General features: G+C 32.5%; 1 protein-coding gene across 1 annotated transcript in view; it reads left to right on the forward strand.

Annotated features, from left to right (window-relative positions):
• The window catches only part of LOC118195733 (LIM/homeobox protein Lhx9-like), an 88393-nt gene extending 73813 nt beyond the window's left edge, over window positions 1-14580 (forward strand). Inside the window, exons 3-4 of the mRNA XM_035367056.2 lie at window positions 1922-2169; window positions 13316-14580. Coding sequence (XP_035222947.1) covers window positions 1922-2169; window positions 13316-13678 — 611 coding nt within the window. The 3' untranslated portion in view covers window positions 13679-14580. The remainder of the gene's footprint in view (window positions 1-1921; window positions 2170-13315) is intronic.
• Window positions 14581-23805: the final 9225 nt, after the last annotated feature.

The following is a 23805-nucleotide window of genomic DNA, read 5'->3' on the forward strand; positions in this document are numbered from 1 at the left end:
ATCTACGTGGCTTCAGATTTTAAAAGGATGGGAATTATTATGTTTTAAACTGGGGAAGATTTTGCCAGAAATAATTGTGTAGCTTCTTATTTTTGTGTAGCAATTAACTATGCAGTCAACTATGCTTACAGTTTTAATCACCGAATAATATTACGTCCTGGTCCGCCATTAATGGGCTTCTGGACTTTCGTCTAAAACGATCCATCAGTAAGCTTTATACTGGAAGAAGTTTGCTTTTTAATATAGTATAGAAGCTCGTACTTTCTGTCTGCTGATGAAATGACATTTTAATTGAATGTTATTAATAAACCTTTCATACGAACTAGAAATAAATGAACTATGTAATTCGAATGAGAAAAAAAACTGATTTTTTACGCAAATTTTAAATCAAATTACTGTTTTCTCATTGACAGGTCTTTCATTCTTTTTCCTTGCGAACAGTATTTAACAACCGGAGTTTTTAATTAAGATTCGAAAGAATAGTTGCTAATGAAGTAAATGAAGAGCACTCTTTGCGTGACATTTAATTTAACGAAACTGTCATAACAATTCCTCCTCGTTCAGTTTTTTCTCCTATATTTTTGATACGTTACTCTTAATTAAATTTCGGAAATCCCGTCGTAAAAGAAATTTCTCTCTCTTTTGCTTTCTTTTAAATGTGAGAATTGAATATTTTGCATTTTAAAAGTTTGTTGAGGATTATGATATCTTAAATGTTGGCATACGTATGGATATTTTACGCTTTTTTAATTGAGTTATCACTTTATAATGATGAAAGGAAATCATTACGATTGTGAAAGATTCTGATATACGAAATTTAAATAAGACATTGGGCTTATTTTAAAGAGATTCTTTAAAAGTTTGTAATTTTTATTTTGCGGTTTAGTTAAATTACAGAATCGCTTTGCAGCTTTTAAAAACATGAACTTCGCTTTGATTAAAATTAAGAGAATGTAGCTATTATCTCTACTTAGAAATTCGTAATTTAATTTTCCGTCTTATTTAAAAAGTGCACTACATCAATTTAATATTCACAATACTGTGTCATTTTACATCAAAAACAATACACGTGAGAAGTCTGAATATCTAATAAAATTTAGAATGATGAGCATCAGCATATTTAATCCGATTTTTCCCCTTAAATTTAAATTCAGATAATTTTAACAAAACATGTGTATGAATTTCTCGCGATCTTAAATTCTATTAAGCGTCGCTTTGAACACTGTTGGGGATGAAGCGATACTCTACCGATGTCTTTGATTTAATATGTTACTAGCTAAAATAAATTATTAAATTGAATATTCTGTAATCCGTACACATTTTGCACTTCATTTAAGTTTATTTTATCGAATTTTATTAGATTTATATTACGCAATCAATCCAGTTCTTACTTCGCGGCAAGGCAAAAATACATAAAATCTCAAAACATCTTCCTCATTCACTCTAGAGACTCCTTTTTTTCAGATTTCTCACTTCTGTTGCTTTTTCCTGTCACCATGATTTTTAAACGGTCATAATTTTTTCGCAATTCGAACTGTTCAAAAACGACGTGATAGTGGGTTTATAACGAATATCAAAAGTGGGATTTCACTAGTGCTTTCGTGAATGGTAAGAGCACTGAAGCAAATGTTTATGTTCTGTTAGGTGCCACCTAGAAGGCAACTGGGCAATAATTTGTTATATTTCAAACAAGAATGTGTTAAAATACCTGCGAACTTTTAAGCATTGGAATGTTATGAATCACGGTTGATAAATTTATTTAATTCTTGATTAGGACCAAGAAATACCAAACAATTTTATAAGTCTTTTAATAGAGATTGTCAAATTCTTTCTAATTTATATGACTTGTAGATGTTAGGTCAACTTAAAATCCTAGTCTTTACTTAGGTCTTATTGCAATGTCTAACTTTTTCACATTTAGGTTTATCACCCATCGACTCCACAGCTTGCAATCTCCACCTTTCTCATCTCGATGGCACGAACTCAACCTCACAGTCTTCTCCTCCCTTATCCAGCAACGGAGGACAACGGACGAAGCGCATGCGCACGTCCTTCAAGCACCATCAACTAAGAACGATGAAATCTTACTTTGCCATCAACCAAAATCCAGATGCGAAAGACTTGAAGCAGCTGGCACAGAAAACGGGCTTGTCGAAGAGGGTGTTACAGGTTGGTAACTGCTTTACTTTCGCATATTCCCATTTAAGGATCATTTAAGAGTTATATTCCAAACTTTCTCTATGAATTGCCGAATTACAGATAAATGGTAACAAAAAACTTATTTAACTCTTAAATACATACTATGAGGGTTCTATGAAGGAAATATCTTTAAAAAGAAAAATTCTTAATCCTTTATTGAAAAAAGATCCTTAAAAAAACTTTAAGAAAATAATTGCCTCCTGCATTCAGTTTAAACACAAAAAAGGTAGCATCCATTTTCATTAATCGTGCCCCGAAGCTTTACTAAATTATCGTTTGTTTTTTTTTTTATCCTGTTTTGCTATTAGAGACACAGATGTGATATTTTTATTTTTAAACTCAATAATTTAAGCAGATTTAGCCGAAACACTCGGAAACGTTTCGGTTTACATTGGTTAAAAAAAGCGATCTCTACTATGCATTTGTAATTCGTACTAGCAATTTAGCGATAAATGAGGACGAAACGCATAGAATGTGAAAAGTTAAAAAATTAAATGCCTCACTTCTTTCTTATTTATTTTTCTCGAACCCCCCCCCCACAAGTTGTACCTAAGCGCAGAACATAAATCTCTTAATCTACAGAATGAATATTTGATTTCCTAGTCCCAAAATATACATGACAAGCATAAAATTATAAGAAGTTTGTGTATATAAAGGCATGTTTGTGTATATATTATTTAAAGCTGAAAACTGCCTGGCTGTGTGCAGTTTTAGATTCGATGTAACGCGACTGAAATCAGATTATTGCGTTTTTATTTTTCCATAATCGTGCGTTTTTATGCTGGTAAAGAAGATAATTACAATTTTCATAAATAATAATCGTATGTAGATATTGTCACAAGGATGTTATAATAGCGTTGTATGAAGCAATGTTTTTCATGCTGATTAATAACTTCAATAAAATTTAATAAAAAGTAAATAAAAAACTCAATGATTTAAACAAAGAAAAATGTTATTTTATTTACTTTTTGTTAAATTTTATTTTATTTTACCAAACAATTCATTGGGGGTAAAGAACATCTCAGAACAAAGGAATATGAGATTCTCTATTTTTTAACGAAGCTATTGACGTAGTTTTAATAAGGTTAAAAGTCTGGGCCCTTTCGCCATTGTTGCATCAGACCTGAAAACTTTACATTAGTAAACACATAATTTGTTTTTATAATTATTCCGATTTACTTTTTAACGCTGGCACTAAAATAGTTTTTATCTCCAATCAAAAATGACCCTTTTGCCCATTGTTTGTTGTTCCCTCGACAAGTTCCTTTTATTGTTCAACGTTTTCTGGAAGTCTTTCCACCGGATTCCTTTTCCTTTCCAGATAATATGAATTAAGCATTCCACGTTAGACAACGCGACTCGTCTGTCTACAAGAAGTGGCACGCGAAACTGCTGCATATACCCGAGGGGACCGAATTCTGCATCCCAAGAGGGGAACATTGAGACTAAGAAATGGAAAGCATTTCTTGGATTCAGTCCAAATGGCTTCTGGGCTTTAAAATTATGATGGTCTGAAGCACTCCTTCCCTCGGAAGTTGATCGTATTTTAAGCTGACTATTCCGTTTCTGCATAGTTTTGCAGACTTCAACGTAAGCATCAGTTTTTATTTCCAGTAGGAATAAATACTTTTCCCAAGTATCAGTCCCTGTTCATTTCCTCCGTCTTAAGAAAGTTAAATGATATGTTTAAAAAGTAAGGAAAGTATATAGTCTGATAGCACAACAAGTAAAAAGATATGTAGGATTGTTACATTTCAGCTTTTCATAAGAAATGAATGTAGGGTATTTATTTCTGTAACGTTCCAAATATATCTGGTTCTTACTCTCCTCAATCCGTTTTACAAATATAAACCTCATCCATTAAAACAGCAGGAGAAAATGTGAAATTCAGATATTTCAGTTTACAGCAATTGAGAAAAATATCCTTCTGCTAATTGCTTTCGTTATGTAAAGTTTACAAAAATGCAAATACGGAATGACGTAGGAGAAAAAAGTTTTGGTTCAACTTTCAAACACAAAATTGTCGGAAACTAGAATAAATAAAGAAACTTGGTGTCCATAATTTATTACGGCTAAACATTTGAATTCGATTTCTCACAGCAGGAATATCTTTACAAAGAAACTTTTTAAAGAATGAATAAAGGTGAAGTAGATAGTGTGAATATATCAGAGGGGAACTACATTATGAATACACAACGCGATCTTTATGAGGAATAAACTAACGAAGAGAAAATATAGGAGTTTGAACATCAAGTTTTCTCTTTAACTAGCTGAATTTACCAGTCAGTTTAATATTAACAATTTTACGAATTCCATTCGCGTCCTTTGTAAGAAAATCTTTAGAGGAATATAATCATCCGAGCTGAAGATTTATAGTTGAGTCGTGAGTTGTCGTTTGAAGTCTTGACAGACTGCATAAAACTTAACAATTTCGCGTGTAAACATTTGACAGGTGTAAATTTTATTACTATTAATTATTTATATAATGTTATAAATATTTTATGTTTCTGTGAACTAATAACATTAGATTTACTAATTACACATATGTACTACGGATTGTTTGTATTTAAATACACCGTAATGTCGGTGTACCTCGGTAAATTAAATATCTTTATTTTTAGCAAATAATGTTCCGTCAGCTTTTGCAATATAGGAAGTTTCATGACGAGTTAAATGCAGCCAATTTTGATAGTATCTGTAGATGTCTCTAATTACTGTAAGAAACTTACATCCATCAAGTTAAAATATTTATTCTTCATTTTCGTAATAAAGCGTGATTATTAAGAAAATGAGGCAATGTACGTTATTATTCAACTCACGACAAAAATTATATTTTGTTGCAAAATTAACGCAAAGGCAAGTTTTGGGGAAGAAGGGATTTGTAGAAAGTGCTCTTTCGTTGCCTTTTCTTGTTGTAATTTAATTAAAAAGGGGAGTAGTAAAAATACACAGACATTCAGGAATTTCATAAATTTTTAGGTTAACGGCACCACAAACAAGTAATATAAACAATTTTTTTAAGTCAATTCCTAAATAAAGGTGAGCTGTATAGTGTGAATATAAAAAAGGTCAACAAAGAAAATTTTTATTTTATTAACTTTTTATTAAATTTTATTTTATTTTTATTAAAAAATTTTTATATATGAAAAAACTGCGTTAACCTCAAGTATCATCCACTACAAGTTATAAAAATGTATTTGAACTTGAGTGAATGAATAAAAAGTATTTCATTAACGATTGAAAATTTGAACAAGATATAGTAAGTGTGTGAGCTAATAGTAGGAATTTTAAAAAAAGGGGGGTATTGAATGCTACAATGATTTTAAATCTGTTATACTTGTTTTGTAAAGGATCTTTTAAAACCGAGCGAACTGAAAATCTTATTTTTTTCCAAATTCCTTATCTCAATAATTGGAAATATTTTGAGTTGGATTCTGCAAACTTATAATAAAGAAACTGATGCAATATTTTTAATGAAAGTTCTTACTAAAAATTATGAATGTTTTAATTAAAAATGAATGAATATTTATTGGACTGTAAACAGTTCATTATTATTCATTTGTGTATATATTTTGATCAACAGTGTCCATACTTTTCTTTCAAGAAGCAGAACAACCCTAGTAATATGCGTATATTATAGTCTAATAAAGAGGTGAAACTATGCCCCATACCAAAAAAGCCTTTTATTTAGTTGACAAAATTTTAGGAAAATAATTGCTTTATTTCTTACGGCCGAAATTCCATGATTGTGAAAAATTAATCAACGAATGCGTGTTTCAAAAGACTCTTTAGCACATTTTAAATTTTCGAAAGAAATGAACAGAGGAATATGTCTTCGTAGGTGCTTGGAAGAAGAAGAAGAAGGGTTCTAGAAGGGTTAGGTTATTCGAAGAAATGAATCAGAATCGGATAGTAATACAGGGTCGTAAAAGCAATCGAAACGTAAATAGATGAAGTTGTTGAGGAACTAATAACACGACGGCGCAGGAATACCATCATTTCGACAACCACCCGCAGAGATAGTAACATGGATGTTTCCACAAATGAAAAGTTAGCAGATATGTATCTAGCATACGCAGCCAGCGCAGAATTTACGTTAAAGCTACACAAGCTATAGCTTAGGACCCCCGCTTTCTTGGAGCTCCCCCCAAAAAAACATTCTAGATATTAAAAAATCATATTAGGAACTGATATATAATATCTGGACTATAAAGGGCCCCATAATCTCAAACAGGTCCCTGTATCGAGCTAGGCGCATCCCGAACACCCAAACATTTGCACAACCTCATCAAAGTTTTATGTGAAAAAGTGTAGCCATACCACTAGCAGCGGTGCAGAAATTACGAGCTACTGGAGAATTATGAGCAGCGCAAAAAGCTACCACAGAAAGTTGCTTTTTCTCAGTGCTATGTGCAAAAACAGAGCGGTGGACCTCCTTTCTCTTGCTTCTGTCTTATTCACAGATGAGGTATATTTCACCAGAAAAAAGTTACCAGAATTGGCATATATAGTGGGTGGAAGAACCCCCATGTTACACAAATATGTGTAACACTAACCGGTTTGCTGTCAGTGTTTTATCTGACATTGATCTGAAACAGTTAATATGTCTATTCATTTGGACGGACGGGTGTTATAAGATTATTTTTGTAGAAAGTTTTTTACCGAACTGTGAAATGATCGACAGATCAAACATGGCTCTGCCTTGATATATGGCTCCAGCATGATAGGACCCCATTTCACTTCAGCTGTAACGTTCAGAAACACATAAATGCGATATTTAGGTAACACTGGATCAGGCATGGTGGTCTCAGTCTGTAGGATCGTCAGACTTATTTTTCCTAGATTTGGATGGGGGTAGATCACATGAAACTTCTAGTGGATCATACACCCGTGCACAGTGAAGGAGAATGTTATAAGCATTTGTGTAGCTGCCGCAGCCGTCCGAAAGATACTTAGAATATATCAAATCGTCCGCCAGTCCATGCGGCACCGATGTCAATCTTGTATTGTAGCTGGTAATAGAAACTCCAATCACTTTCTGTGGCCTCTCTTAATATCGCAACTACAGGTTGTTCGTAGCCAAATTGCATTTTTTTATACAAAATAATGTTCTTCACTTATGTGCTGTTATTTTATTTCTCGTGTTGTTTACATACATGCACATGTTGGAAGAGTTTCCGACCCTGAATTGCTATCTGATCGCGGTTCGTCACCGAGTAACCTACCCATGCCAGAAGTTTGTACATGGCGGTAGCGAATCATTCTGTATAATAGTTTGCGCGCTGTTTTAATGAGAGCCGTTATCATTTAAAATATGTTCTTCGTTTCGATTCTAGTACACTGTACAATGATGAATAGAATAAAAAGGAGAAAATGAAGCATAGATTTCACTAGTAATTGAAATGACTATGCGTTGGGCTAGTTTGAGTTTTGAAATTTTTGGTGCTGTGGATCGTTTGATTTGAAAATCAGTCTTGGAAACTTCTCGCACAGGTGTGTACAAGCACACAAGAAGAGTAATATAAACCCTTTATTTTTCATGAAATTCTTTAACACAAATGGTCCTACTTTGTGCTTACAATAACACCGACGACTTGTGGTGGAACTTAAGAATAATGTAACAATAAATTCAGAGACAAATAGCAAGGCTGGACTAATAACAATTTAGTTTAAGGCTAACGGCGATATACTCGCCTTTTAGAGTGTTGAGATGAGAATTTTTTAACTGCTTGATTAATAATGTTGCATGAAAAGCCCCCGTCAATAGCTATTGCTTTTAAATAATTTAGTTCTTCATCAAGGGCTAGTTTAGAGGAGCAAACTTGGAAGAGCACGGAAAACATAGGAATAAGATGAAGCTAACTTTTGTTTAGTCGGATGACATGATTTAAAGTGTAGTGGAAGGCAAACCGATGAAGGTTTACGGTTAACCGTAGTACTGAAGTTTGATGTGTTACGTGTGACCAGAATGTCGAGAAACAGAAGAGAATTGCAAGTCTGAAGTTCAAAAGTGAACTGAATAGCAGGATCAATAGAATTCGTTGTTGAAAGGATAAGAACTCTTACATCGATGGTGTCACTAAACTCTTAAACGAAGGACCATATAATACGATCCCTAAAGATCCTTCACTTTCGGACTTGTCAAAAATAAAAACTGCGATCAAATCTTCACAAATCATTTTAAGCAACTTAAAACATATCCCATCTGTTGCGAATTGTGCCAGATTATATGCTCTTCCCAAAATTCATAAAAGTGGTATTCCTTTCCGCCCTATTGTATCAAATTTAGGTACTGCCTCGTATCCATTAGCTAAATATTAAGTTTTTAGATTTTCAACTCTATTAGACAATAACATTTACACCATAAAAAATTCAATAGAGTTTGTAAAAAAGGTTAAAAACATTTCTCCTAGAAATTTACTTATGGTTAGTTTTGATGTAAAATCATTATTCACCAATGTTCCAGTGGAGGGTGCATTAAGATGTCTAGAAACCAGACTTCGCGAATTTCATTTCTCTTGCATTGAAATTGATGAGCTAATTTCTCTCACTCAACTCTGTTTGAAACAAACACATTTTGTTTTCCTTAATAAATATTACAAGCAAACTGAAGGATTAGCCATGGGAAGCCCCCTCAGTCCCATCCTGGCTGATATCTACATGCATTATTATGAATGAAAATTGTTTGAAACTTTAAACTTCCCGGCATGGTTCCGCTACGTAGACGATACTTTTACCCTGTTTGAAGGTAATAAAGATGATTTAAGTCCTTTCAACAATGAATTCTATTGATCCTGCTATTCTATTGATCCTGCTCCGTCTTTTTTATTAGTGAGATTGCAAACATTTCTTTCCCTATGTAAAAACTTGTTCTATTCAATCTACTGCATTTAAAATATCTTTTATTTTAAAACTTTTCTGAAAGATATTCTGAAATACATTAACCATAGCTGATAATTTAATAAGAATTTTACGTAAAAAACAGTTAGCGTCCTCGTTGATGAAATCCGTATAGTAATTTTTACGTATCAAAAATGTAGGTGCCAAATGTGCAGGGAGTCAGTATTTTTTCCTCATATTTTCTTGTCAACGTCAAGATGCGGTCATTGATTTAGCGGATAGTATAATTGTAGTCAACCTCTATTTAATCTGACGATTCTTTCTATAAAGTGATTTTATACGTCAGTTAGTTTTCTGTTTCAAAATAGCATCACTTTTTATGTCAGAAAATGTGCTTTTATATTAATGAGGTAAAATATCTGAAAACATGCTTTAGATTGTTTGATTTCGACTGTTATTAAATACAGTATCGGTGCTATAGATCATTGTATGATAAAAGGAAGTATTGTAATCGCGAAAAATTTCAGGTATCATACTTTAACGGAAATATCCATTCGCTTGACGTCTGTGCGTAAGGACAGAATAAAGGATTCTTTATTCCAAAACGGTCTGCAGAATGGACATTTTTCGTTGACGTCATACGTAAGTATATATGCTTGTAGAGACATTGGGATTATTTGAATGAGTTTAACTCTATTAGTGGCGATAAATACCCAAAATTAGTTTCCTTTTATATAGCAGTATCTCGGTATACGTTCCGTTTGAAGGTGAAAGTTCTTTTTTGTTTGCTTGTTTCATATGGGATATTTGTTTGGAATACGACTCGAAGTCGATGAACCACGACTACACGGGGCTAGCCTTGTTTAGCTGTTTCGGTTTTATATTCTTTCATACCAGGTCTCTTTCGAGACAATGCTACGACTGCTTATGAGCGTCAGTTCGCTTGTTCCTACTGTTCCCGCGCTATAACTCTGAATTTTGTGCTTTTTTTGCGTAATTGTTTTCTAAATTCGTTAACAGCGAGTCTGAAGAAAGTTAATAGGAATAACTTATGAGCGACGAAGATGGTTAAGATCACATCACCATGAAGGTGAAGAAAGAGCTTGTTGAAAAATATGAAGACGACATGCGTACCCTTGACTTAGATATTGCATACCGTATACTGAGGACTACTGTATTTACGACTGTGTTAGGCTACGTTGCGAAGAGGATGAATTGATTACAAAACAAAGATTAGAGACATTAGAACATGTCTAAAAATCTGATGTGGATACTACACGTCTTGCCTATTAAATTATATACATTTTTCGCTGTAATTCATTTAAACTTGAACTTAATTAACCGGTCCCTCGAAGCAGTTCGAAAATGACCATCAGAGATTGCAAATTTTGAAATTAAATATCCCAGTCAATTTTTGTTGTACGGGAGTCAAATTTCTCGTTATGAAATCTCGTTTTATTCTCGTTATGAAAAATTAAAATTATAATTTTATTTTTATTTTTTCATAACGAGAATAAAACTTCCCTGAATATAGGTACAGGAACCGGGAGACCATGTTAAAAGTTAAGTTCAGTTATTTGTTTAAAGTTAACATTTTTTAAATGTCTCATATTGTCAAATGATGAACATTTTCGTCATTTAAAACACCTTTGTAATTGAAAGTATATGACTAAGACCAAGGATTGCAAAAATAAAAAAATAAAAAATAAATAAATAAATAAAAAAAGGCCGGTAAAGGTCTTTTAAGCCGGGTAAAGGGGAATGCATATATATATATATATATATATATCATGATTTTAAAATGCGTAGATGAAAGCAGTGGACCTCCCAACAGCTTACGATACTGCGTAGATGACCGAGAAGACCGTAGTGGCTTGAAGGTGGCAGAGTGGAAAGCATGATGACGCAATTTAGCACAACATGTTTTGAAAAATCACAATCTTTATTTTTTCCATGCATATCAAATAATCCTTTTTCAGACAAGATATTTCTCAATAATATTTGAATAGAATAATTCCCATTTTGAAGTACGACGTCATCTTAAGCAAGTAAGCGGCAGCAGCATGGATGAAAAGCGTCTTACCAGCAGGAGAGCTAAAGCGGAAAAAGGAGAAGGTTAGAGTACTTTCATAGCAAGAAGGCTGAAGTTTCAGTTCACAGTTTTGGTTGAGAATTAATTTGATTGGACGAGAGGCATCTGCATTAAAACGTTACATAAGATAGAAAAGTCTGGAACCTGTGAGAAGAGATGAATTTAGGGGCAGATTACCAAATTTAGAATGTTAATTTTGAGGTCGTCAATTATTTTTTTGAAACAGCTATCATACTTTGTTATATCTTACATATATATATATATATATATATATATATATATACGTTTGGTGCCGCCAATTGCAATATAAAAGGAAGTTGTACAACTACATGTTACAGCAGTCTCATGTACAAAATTTCAACGTTCTACGGCTAATCGCTATACATGCGTACGCACGTACCGTCGTAACGAAGAAATCTCATTTGAATCCATTTTATCTTTCGTTTTGAGGAAAAAAAGTCCTTTATTCTGTCCGAACATACAGAAATCATGTAAAAATAGCATCAAAATGGGTTCGGGAACAGTAAAATTGGATATTTCCGTTGAAATTTGACACTCGAAATTTTCCGCGATTACAATACGTCCGTAGCTTCGTACAAGAAAGTGAAAATTGCTTTTGATCTGTGTAATAGAAAAAGATTTACAATGTGCAGTATTTCATTCAGAGTTTATACTTCACTCACTGCATTGGTATTTTAATATTAAACTGTGCTATAATAATATTTTTATAAAAGCGGAATAATTATATTCGTTGTATTTCCTATTGGAAAAATTCGTTTAAGTCCAGGGATTTAGAATTATATTAAGCGTTATATATGATATGACTATGGCAAAGACGCAACGGCTATCTGCCTGAGAGGAAGGATGCCTTCGTATGGCCTTCGATGCCTTCGTGGTTTTAAGAAGAAAAACTGGTTCGTATTCCCGTTAAAAAACACAAAAACCAATCATGTAGCGAGCCCTTTCGCCTGGGCTCGAGCCCACACCAAGTCGAACTGCCAGTATTCAGCGGTCTTAAAGACTGGATCACTCATTACATGGATCTGGAACAGATTAATGACGTAAAACGAAATACTACCGTACTTAATTTCTTTATCAGCATAAACTAGACTTATCAATACTAAGTTTGTAAGCATAATTTTATAATCAAAATTCCACATATTATATTATCACATTAATTGCTCGTAAAAAATACTAGCCACTGACATAATTTAAACTTGTTGATTAAACTTTGTATATTTCATAACCGTCATGAAGGAAAGAATTCTTTCTTCGGGATTAAGCCAATATCTGCGTAACAGTTTTAATTTCTGTACGCATATTATATTTTCTTTTTATGTATGCGGGAAAAGAGAATCAGAAAGAAAACTGCATTATTTCTCCATTTTTGTTACCTTAATGGTACATATATGTAAAGCTACTGATCGTCATTATGTCGAGAATAAAGATTCTCTGATCCACTTTGTTGTACATGGAAATAACATACATTGGCTACTTTAGCTATTACACGAGTTCCTATTTCAGGGCAAACCTAAATCTGATAAAGTTTCCAGTTGAACCAACTACCCTGTCAAAACATCATTTTTATTTATTTGCAGATTACATGTAGAGATACGAATGATTCATCTGTGAAAGAAGTGAATCACATAACGTATTTACATCTCGTTATCTCGCAAGCTTTTTAATAATTAAACAAAGAGTAATCGAATTTAGTACGCGGAGATTAATGTGAGAAACTGAGCTTACTTGAAATGGCAAACGAATTCGAAAAATGTTAAATGATGATAATAATTAGATGTAAACAAATAATTAATGGAACATTACTGTAACATGGATTACGCATTATATTATTTTTAACAAGGATGTGTAAGCAAAATGATAATCGTTGACACTGCATTAGATCTCTGTTACTAGGTAATTTTTTTCGATTGCTATATTAGTAGACATATACTGGGGCATTCTGTAAAAGAATTCTAATTTTTTTAAATGTATTATGAAAAAAACTTGGGATAAAACCTAATGGAGCCAATTTGCACAAAATTTCATGTCACAAACCCGAAAAATGTATAAATTCCCTACTTTCTGTATTTTAATATTTAGAAAGTAAGCTGAATATTGAAAACTTCAGCCAAAATTTTAAGATATTTCTGATATTTAATTCATTTGTCTTGTATTTTGTTTCAGGTTTGGTTTCAGAATGCTCGGGCTAAATGGCGGCGAAATAACATGAAACAACAAGATTCGATACCAGGTATGATGTCAAATGACCAACCCCCAACCCCCCAGTTGCATCAGGGCGGCCACATGGGGGGAGGTTTGTGCAGCCCGGGTGCTACAAGTTCTTACTCCGAGCCCAGCCCTGTACATTCATGCGGAGGGGTGGCTTCTGATGGGTCCTTGTCGACACAAGTGGGACCTGGTGCCTCGATGGACTTCGACAGCAGCAATCCCCTGACGCCAATCGTGAACCACCATGGTATGAACCCGAACTCTGTTCACAATGGCGAAGCTGTCATGCATATAACTTCGTTTCATGAACTTTTTTGAAAGTGTCCAGAACTATAGGGATGGATTCATATGCCTTATGAATCATTAAACTACAGATCTCTTCAGGTCTTAAACCAGGACATCTTGCCGCTGGTCTGCGAAGATGTCCTTGAGTGACGTATTTTACACAGACACGGATTCTTTTTCAACTTCCAGATTTTTATTCCTAAAGCCGTATGGATGTACAGTAATCTGCACATATATGTCAACTGGTAAAGCTAAAATCAATATAATGCACAGATTTTTTACCGAGACTTATTAGTTTCATGTCGATATATAATGTACATATATTGTGCGCGAGTTTTAAGGATAAGAAAAATCTATCTTTAAAAAGTTCATTAACATGTCTGAAAGTTCACAAAATGTACTTATTTGGGAAAAAATGCATTCATATTCCTTAAAATTCGGAAGAAAGAATCTAGAGCATTTTTGTCGGAACGTAATGTTCTGAAATCTACTTTTTTGTTACATATCTGTTTCCCAAATTTTCTGTTGTTTGTGAATCAGTCCTTAAATTGGAAAACTTTCTGAAACGCAGTTAATTTTATAGATTTTCAAACCCATCTTGATACTGTATATGCTAAAAAATTGCTTTATGTATAGGTTTTATATATGCCCGAATTAAAACGATTCTGAGATATTTTTCGATGTTCGAAAAGAAAACCAGATGTGTACATATTTTTCACCGAACAAACAGCTAATACATTTTAGTTAACAGAACATCGAAAGGCACCAAAAGATCAAGAAACTAAAGACTTAAAAAAAGATGTTTTTTAATAGCAATTCCAAAGCTAAGTGTCTTGAGTTTATGCATCAATCTGTCCATGCAAACCTTCCAGTATTGTACAGTTAGAATGAGTATGAAGTACATCAATAAAATTTTAATGGTATTTTCTTGTAAATGTGTTAAATTTATTCTTGGTGGTATAAATACTCCACAGTTCGACATATCAAACTAAAAGATTCGAAATAAAGCGACAGATTTAATCTTTGAGTGATGAGTGTATAACACGTGTTAAATAAAATAGAATTTTCTAGCAGCGATTATATGTATATAAAGCGAGAGAAAGAAAGCACTTAAAGATAATATCTATATTTATGAAGTGATAATCTTTAAAGGAATGTATGTATAGAACATTCTCGAATTTTAGAAAAAAACAAGAAAATGTAAAAACAAGTGCAAATACAGTTAATTAAAAAATAAATTAATATTTAAATTCAAAGAGTTTTTCGTGCAATTTAAAATTTATTTGTAATCTATAACAAGAGATAACTACTTTAACTAACAGGTAAACCATTAAAAATTGTTACTAGAATATTTTGTTTCAAGCCATATATTAAGTTATAAGGTATTTCTCTAGCCTTCTTAGCATGCATTCGTGGTGTAGTGGTCAGCACGCTCGACGCGTATTCGAGAGGTCCGTGGTTCGAGTCTCTGCTAAGGCATTGCTCATTTTTCATCTCTTCTGCTTCCAAAAAACCTAATGTCTCTACAATATCAGAGATATCGAAAGTACCTTATGTCTTTCATATGTGATGTAGAATGATAATGTCGTTACGAGGAAGAGATATCAAAAACATCTTTGTTATTTTTTTCGCACAACAGATTATTAGATAATAATACCGATATATTTAGAATTATATATTAGATATTAGACATATTTAGAATTTTAATCAATGAAATACTTTCAATATCTTTACCGCAATTTCTTCCCATATCTTAGCATGATTCATTTTTAACGATGGGAGAATGAATTTCCTTAGAGAAAACAAAAAATATGTTTCCTTTATTAATAGTTTAATTTGACTTATTTTTGTCAATACCAGAAATGTACTAGTGTTTAGAATTTCAAGAGCTGAAAATTTTGAAAGCTGTTTCAAAGCTATGTACATCAAGATTTAAGATCTTAAGCAAATTTCTTTTATATAACTTAAATTGATCTATTTGTGTTAAAAATAGACACCACATGACGGCCCGTTAGATTATACATATTTTTATTTATGATTTCTTGGACGGCCCATTAGATTATACATATTTTTTGCTGATTTTCATTTAAACTCATTTCCTCGAATTTCATTACAGATATATTTCTCATTCAAAAAATTAAATTTTCACTTCGCGGGAAGACAAAACTACATAAAAACTTAAAACATCTTCATAAAAAATAGTAAAATTCAGAAAAACCTAAAACATCAAATACGGCTAACAACTACTGCATGCAGATAATTCTACAACTATTGCTTGCAGATTAACTAAAGGCATAAAATCTTTAAACGGAACATAAGAATAATATAATTAAGAATTAAAGCAAAAAATGCACAATTTACTAATAAAAAAAATTGAGCTCAGATAGCCGAGTAACAGAGTGGATGCATATTTATTAGTGTGGCAAGGAGGTGCACCACTTCATATTATAGCAATATATAGCCAAACAGGTAGGTGCTCAACTACACGTTATAGCAGTCCTATATACTAAATTTTAACGTTCTGAAGCTACTCGTTTTTGAGTTATACATGCATAGTTACGTACAGATATCACGAAATGAATCTCTTCTGAATCCATTTCACAATGCGTTTTGGGAAAAAGAGGTCCTTTATGCTGTCCGTACGTAGAGATGTCATGCAGAAACATCGTTCAAATGGATTCGAGAGCGGTCAGTGGATATTTTCGTTGAAATATGATACCCGAATTTTTTCGCGTTTACAATACTTCATACAAGGAAGCAAAAAGGAAAAAAAATCATTGCATTTTTGTAATTGAAAACAAGCGTTACCTCAAAAAAATATTTTTTAGTTTTTTAATGGCTAAGACTTTGAATTTTATAACATGTAAAATTATAAATTTTAATTTGTAAAGAATTATTTTACTAATTACATAATACGGTTAACATATTAAGGTTAAACATATTACATAATTTAAACTATATGTTGAATGCGAAATTAAGAAAATAGAAACTCATTGAATTTTAGATCGGAGATAAGTAAATCAAAAGTTGCCAGATAAATTCAAATTGATGCAAAGAACTGATTAAAAAGTATAAAGACTCATCTTGACAAAAATTTAGTGTTTGAGGCTGAAAAATGTTTTAAATGGATTGACGCATTTCATGAAGACGTGCCATTGCGAACAGAAACCATTCTTACCAAAATTTATAAAGTTGACATGAAAGGATTATAAGCTGATAAATCCCAAATAATGAATTTTTTCGTGATTACAATTATAATTCCATAATATGGTTCTTTAATAAAAGCAGTATTTGTATTAAACGCATTTAAACAGAACTTAACGCTAAATAGTTGTGTATCTGAATTTATGAAAATGTATTAATATTTCGTGTTCACAGATAAAGATTGTGAAGAAGTGAATAAAGGTATAGGGCGTATGTTAGTCAGAAGAAATCGGTATGTATGAAAGATATCATTTAAAATCTGATCCTTTGCACGTGAATACGAAACATTTTGACTGCAAAACGAATATTATACGATGCGAATGGTGCATTTTAATTCGTAAAACCGAATTCAGTTCTATTCCTTGGTAATTCCTTCCGAAATGATTCCATTGTTCTCGCCGGCGTTCGAACACCAGATCTCACGAATACGCTTTGAGTATGCTTCCAGTTAGACCATGGTGGTATTCGGTTAGAAAAGAAAAAATACCTTGTAAACCATTATTTGAATGGATACAGGAAGGCAGTAAAGAGTTCCTTTATATGCATAAGAAAAATAAATTTTACAATAAAGTTTCAGAAATTGTGGAATTTATAGTAGGTTAGGTTATTTAATTACGGCAAAGCCTCGAGGGCTATCTTCCTAAGGGGAGTGATGCCTTAGTGGAGGAATTTGTAAGGGAAACTGGCTGGCATACACGTTACACACGAGGAAAACTACGAAAACACCCATGCATCCAGCCCGTTCGCAGGATTCGAACCTAACTACGAGTGTTCAGCGGCTTTACCGCTCGGCCGCTGGTGGGCCGGAATGTATAGTATACTACATCATACATATTATATATGTTATAGAAATAGACTGAATGTGAACTGATGAGAAAAGATTTATTCAACAACTTTCAAAGTACTTCAGAAACTGAATCAAATTATTTTCATGTGGAATTTTAAAATAAATTCGTTCATATATATTTATTTAAATTTAGCTTATAATATTATAATATCAAGTCGAGAAATCATATCTGAGCGTATTCATAAAATAAGCATATAATTTTCTTCTTAAATGGTTCCTCAAGCAAATTTTTAGCTTTTCGAATAATCTGAATAGAGAGATTACATAGATGAGTAATAGTTGACTGAAGAACGATATACAGTTTTCCTACTACCTTAACGTATATTTTAATATACATTTTAATAATCTTAACAGAAAATTACAGACGTATTTTTTCTTGTGTAAATTCTGACAAAAGTATAGGTTCAATTTGCGTATAATAATCTAATAATGTTAATTATATTATCCACAGTACATATATATACAGAGCAGCATCAAGACTTAATGCTTTTACTTACTTTTATGCATGTTTGTAAGCCTATTTTTTTAAAAAAAGTTCATAATTTATTCGAATACGCACAGGTGATTTTTGTTCACTAACTGCATGAGATATTCTAATAACCGTACATAATTAACAATAATAAAAACCGTACATCAGGTATTCTAATAACCGTACATAATTTTTAGAATTGGGAGTTGCAGCTACACGAATAATCGCCAACGTTTCAGAAAAATCTAATCAAAGGAAAATAACTATTTCTTTAAATTTGGGAACTGCTGTTGTATTTTGCAGATATTTCTAATCGACAGAGGAAATTTCTCGTTTATTAAAATAAATTATTTGTGCAACGAGATGTCTCACTGAGATGAACTATTCACGCTTTCAGGCGACTCATTAATTGAAGTAGTAACTTGCCGTACAATTAAATTACTATTTTAAATTGAATATTTGTATACCCTATTTTTTTCCTGATTTGAATGGTTATAAGTTGATTTACGATGTCTAATCATTTTAAAACCAATATTGTTTTCTTCATATATCGCGTTCCGTAGTTCGAATCATTATGACTGCTTTTTAAATATGCCATGTGGGAAACAAAGTGTTCCCAAATAACTGAAAATTTGATTTCAGTTTTTTTCAAGTTCGCTTTGTGACATCGAAGCCAAAAATTTTGTATTAATTTTTTTATCCTCTTGTTTTATTCACTATTTCATATTCAAAATGCCCAATTCAAGGAATGATCAAAAGATTGAGATAAATTTATTCTTTTCATTCTTTGTATGATTAATTGATCTACGAGAACAGAAATTGTGCTTATTCGTGCAAAATATATTTTATTTTAATAAGCAGGAGCAGTTTAAGAGAATGTAAAACTTCTTCAAAGTATTCCCTTTATGCTTATAGATGTTTGTTTTTTAATCTTTTAAAGATGAAAGAAAATGTGCTGCGTATAATAAAAAAATGCTGGATATATTTTGGGAAAAAATATAATTTAAGATTTATAGGAAATTCTTCCAAAAAAGTAGTTTCTAAAATGAAAGAAAAAAATTGCAAGCTTGAAAAACTCAACCCTTAAACGTTTTAAAGATTTCAAAGAAATGAAGACCTTTAAACTGCTTGATCTGATTAATTGAAGTAAAGCTGAATTAAGCAAAAATTGCAAGCAAGTCGCAAGGGTGAAAAGATGCGTCACTCTAAAAACAAGAGAGTCTCTATATGTGATGCTACATTTGCTATCGGGAAGTAAAATTCTTTTAATTTTCCCTATTTTTATAGCTGCCTCCTCTATGAATCTTTTTGGCACCCAGCGTGTAAAGCAACTGCCCTTAAGGTATTTTCCTCTTCAAAATATCTTGCCGATTCCGGATGATGTAAAACGCTTCGATCTATACCCTTTCCCTCCCCCCGTAGCTAATATGTCAGGGAATGGGTTTCAAAGAAAGATACAAAATTGCAGTTGAAACTTGGCACAGTGTACCTCCACTGTTCACGCTAGCCGCTGAAGTAAAGAGAACTGACTTTCGTCATTTTCATTTTTCTGCCAACACAATGGAAGTCACAGAAGTAGGTACCGCTGAAAAACAAGAGGGTCCTATTCTCATTAGGGCGCTCCGGTGGCTTCTCACAAAGCATGACAAGGGGCTGTGAAGGATGGAAGCTGAAAGTCATGTTAAGATCTTGCAAAACAAGCGGAAGTATGCTACACGGTGAGCACCACGAGAAGAGATACAATAACTTCGAAACTGTGTGTGGAATGATAAAATGCATAAAAAGACAGCACAATGTTAGTAAAAAGTGGCAAATTTTCAGACTTTCTGATTTTAAATTATGTATTATAACGTGTTAGGCAGGGATATGCTACACAGTCAGAATTATAACTGATACTGCAATGAGAAAATTTAGAAAATGTAAATAAAGAAATTAAAAGCCTTTTTGTGCGTAACTCTTACACTTTTTTTCCTCATCGATTTTTTTTTAATCTGCTTTATGTGCGATTATGGCTTTCACCGTTATTACAGCTTTTGACTGCAACCGTTATGCGTTACTCGCACACTGATTACAGGCATTAGATGTTTTTAACACAGTAAGTTTTCCATTTTCATTAGATGAATTAATTTTAGCCTGTTTTGCTAGTGAGGATAACTATATATATTTGAAAATAAGGGTTAGAAGATATCTTTTCCTCTGTTCCCTTGAAAAACTGTCTTTAATATATTATCTCGATTTTATACTGAGATTTCAATTACGCAGTACATCTGTATGAACCTATGTACAATGGAATAAGATTTTCTGATTGCTTATGAAGGGATTTCTTCTCATACCATGGTTTTACTGTCAAACGTATTTTAATCAAAGATCTCTCTTGACTTTTCGATTGTATCGTGTACTATTGAAATACTTGTTTCCTCTGCTCTAAAAGACTGGTTTGAAGATGCTGGCTGTTAGCTCTATGTATATATCGCTTTTAAAAAAAAACTCGAAAATAGGTTTTTAAAAATGCTTAAATTTTTGGATTGCGTAGTTTCTTTATTCACACTTTGCAGCAATAAATACTGTAGCATGTTTCTTGTCTAACAGAAAGCAGTGTGACATTTAATAAATATAAATAGCTGCTATTCCTTATTTTTACTTATAAAATGTAGCTTCAAACTGTGCCACCATTTCAATCATTAACGTGCAGCAGTATGGAACGAATACACTTGTTGAGTGTCATTTAATTTTCAAACGCGTTATTTTAAGTTAAAATACTTTTTCTGTTAACATCATTTCATTTCCCTGCCAGAATGCGAATTTCCAGAACGCTTGATATTCAGATTAGGTTTAAGAAGGAAGTATTTAAAGGAAGGAGTATCGGCAGTAATTCGTACATACTATGATTCTGTAGCGCTAATTTATTCTTGCTATTAAGCTTGTTTACGCCGACTTCGATTCAGAGCCGGTGGTTTAACTGTAAAGCCTTTAGGCTATACTTAACTAAATCAATTTTAAGTTATTCATTGTCTTTAGATTTAAGCCTAAAGTGTTGGATTTTGTAAGCACGAGTTGGCTGTTAAACTTTGAGTTAATAAAGGTTTCCATACACCCTTCATCTGACTTTGAAGCGCTTTGAAAGACTTGGTGATAATTTGTAGAGTCATAAGGTTATTTTGAAGCAGGAGACATGAAAAAAAAAAGTGTATTTCCTTCGCCGGGACTCGAACTTGGACCTCTCGAATACACGCCGAGGGTGCTACCGTTACACCCCGCAGAAAGGAGGGAGAAAATACCTTATAAATATACCAAACAGTCTTGAACTTGACAGACATTTTATGATAGCTAAGAATACATGACGTTGCAGACTTTATCGAGGGAAGTTGAGCAATGCGATTTTGGAGTAATCTTTGATACTGACAAAAGGGTTGGCGTTTGCCTATGCTTCATTTTTATTAAATTGAAGCTTAAAATTTCCTTAAAATTCTTCAAATGTAAACAATTGTCTGATAGTTTTAAAGCTTATTCTTAGGAGAACTATAAAGTGTATTCTTATTTCACCAAGTACTAGAAAATTAAAGACATAAACATAAAAATAATGCATTTCATTTAATTTTTTAACTCGGGAATTTTGCGAAAATGTTTCTTCGTTTATTTATGTGCATGATAAATGAAGAACCGTAATGAAAAAATTATATTAAATAGAACATATCAATGTATATTTAACAGTCCTTCGTCCAATTTTTAATTTAATATCTAGGCATAAAAGTTGAAAATTTTTAAATTTATGCAAGAAAGCACTAGGTATATGGTGATGAATGAAGTTTATAAGCCAAAAACTATTAAAGCGGTAAAATAACAGCTTTCTTTTTTAAAAACTTTTTGGATATAATATAGTATAATACAATATTAAAGGAAAGCTATGGTGTTATAAGACAAATAAAAAGGTGAAGAAAATGACATTGGATTGATTTATGAATTTAATTTTTTTTAAATTAAATCTAAAAAACCCCAGTTTCCTTCGCAGGTTAAAAAACAGTCGCAAGATTTTGTTTTTGGAATATTTTTTATTAGTTCCATATTCATCTCTTCCGCCGCTAACGCAGTGGGGGTGTGCATAGATACGTGCCACTCGGCCTGACCCGATCTCTTCTCCCTCCCTCGGCATCTGGCTTCCCGACTCTCCCAATTAGAAGAGCCACGGAATAAAACAAAAAATAATTATTTACACGTTCCGAAGAAATGCTGCACCGGGTTTCTCAAATTTATGATCGGAAGCTGACACGTATAGGAGGAAAAATACGTTGCAGTGCACTTCCAACAGATAGGCCGACCGCTTCTGCTTCAATCCAAGGTTGTGGAGTTTAATGTGTAAAGATACTCGAAAACATTCCTAAGCAGTGATGTTTGGTAAAACATAAATTGTATTTTAATGATGGTTTATGATTCTTGAAATTCCTTACTGAAGAAAGTTAGTGATGGAGTGTGATACATGGGAAAGATATTCATATTCAAGAAACTGCATAAAAAGAATGACTGCCTTAGGTCTCCCAGACTGGTTTATCTTAAACCATCAATCGGTTGTTTTGCAAATTATGTTTGGAACTTATAAAATAAACAAACTTAAAACAGTTTATCGATTTATTTAAGAGTACTTAGCAGAAATCTATTTCATTTAAATTCTTAATTTTTTTCAAAATACATGAGCAGTACATTTTTGAAAATAGTTTAATAAAACTATGCTGTAAGAAACACGATTTTGAAAGAATTAAGACTTATTATGAATTCATCTACTGCTCATTTTATAAATGAAAATTGACTATAATTAAAAACTCCGTAATGTTTACTTTCTTATTTATACCATTGATGCAACAGAATAAGCACAGTGTTTCTGAAATTTTATGCTTTATGACTGTAAAATTCAGAAGTATTTACTTATTCCGTTTTCCGTAGTATAATCTAAATAACTACACATTAAATATTTATATTTTAAATTTAGGAGAAAATAAGCATTAGATAGAGGTTGGTTTTAAATTAAAAAATTAGCAAAGCATATTAGAAATTATTTATTTTTGTAAATATTTAAAATCAGCACTAACTTTGGTTTGTGAGTTTGTTAAATTATAAAGTGAGGAGTTTCCTTTGCATCGAAAAGCTTAGCTAATTTCTATATTAATTACATTATTATGTAAATCGTGTTATTATTCTTCAGTCAAAACATACTGCTGTAGGATCCAATTTTTCTAGTAGATGAGAAATACGTAATTCGATATTCTTTTTTAAGCTCGCCGGCTAAAACTTCAGAAGAGTAAATTAGAAAATAAAGCTTTCCAATCACATTATGTTTAATAAAGCATGATGATGATGTCACTGTCATTATCCGCTTAGCAAATCATGCTTTTAAAAGAGTCTGTTCACGTTTCGTGAAATTTGCTAGTGGTAGAGAGGATAACATCTCTTGTTGGGTTGTTTTAGATATTTTGAATATGGGCGCAAGCGCTATCTTCTTACGGAGAGAGATGCCTTCCTGGAGGACTTCATAAGGGCAACTGGATCGTAATCATGTTTCACGTGGGGAAAATCACTAAAAACAACCATTCAGCAAGCCCATTCGCCTGTGTTTGAACGCAGGTAAGAACTCTGAATACAGGTAATTGA

The sequence above is a fragment of the Stegodyphus dumicola genome, chromosome 9 (genome assembly GCF_044657685.1).
Source record: "Stegodyphus dumicola isolate Sdum_Otavi_A_Nest chromosome 9, ASM4465768v1".
In the NCBI taxonomy this organism is placed as follows: Eukaryota; Metazoa; Arthropoda; class Arachnida; order Araneae; family Eresidae; genus Stegodyphus; species Stegodyphus dumicola.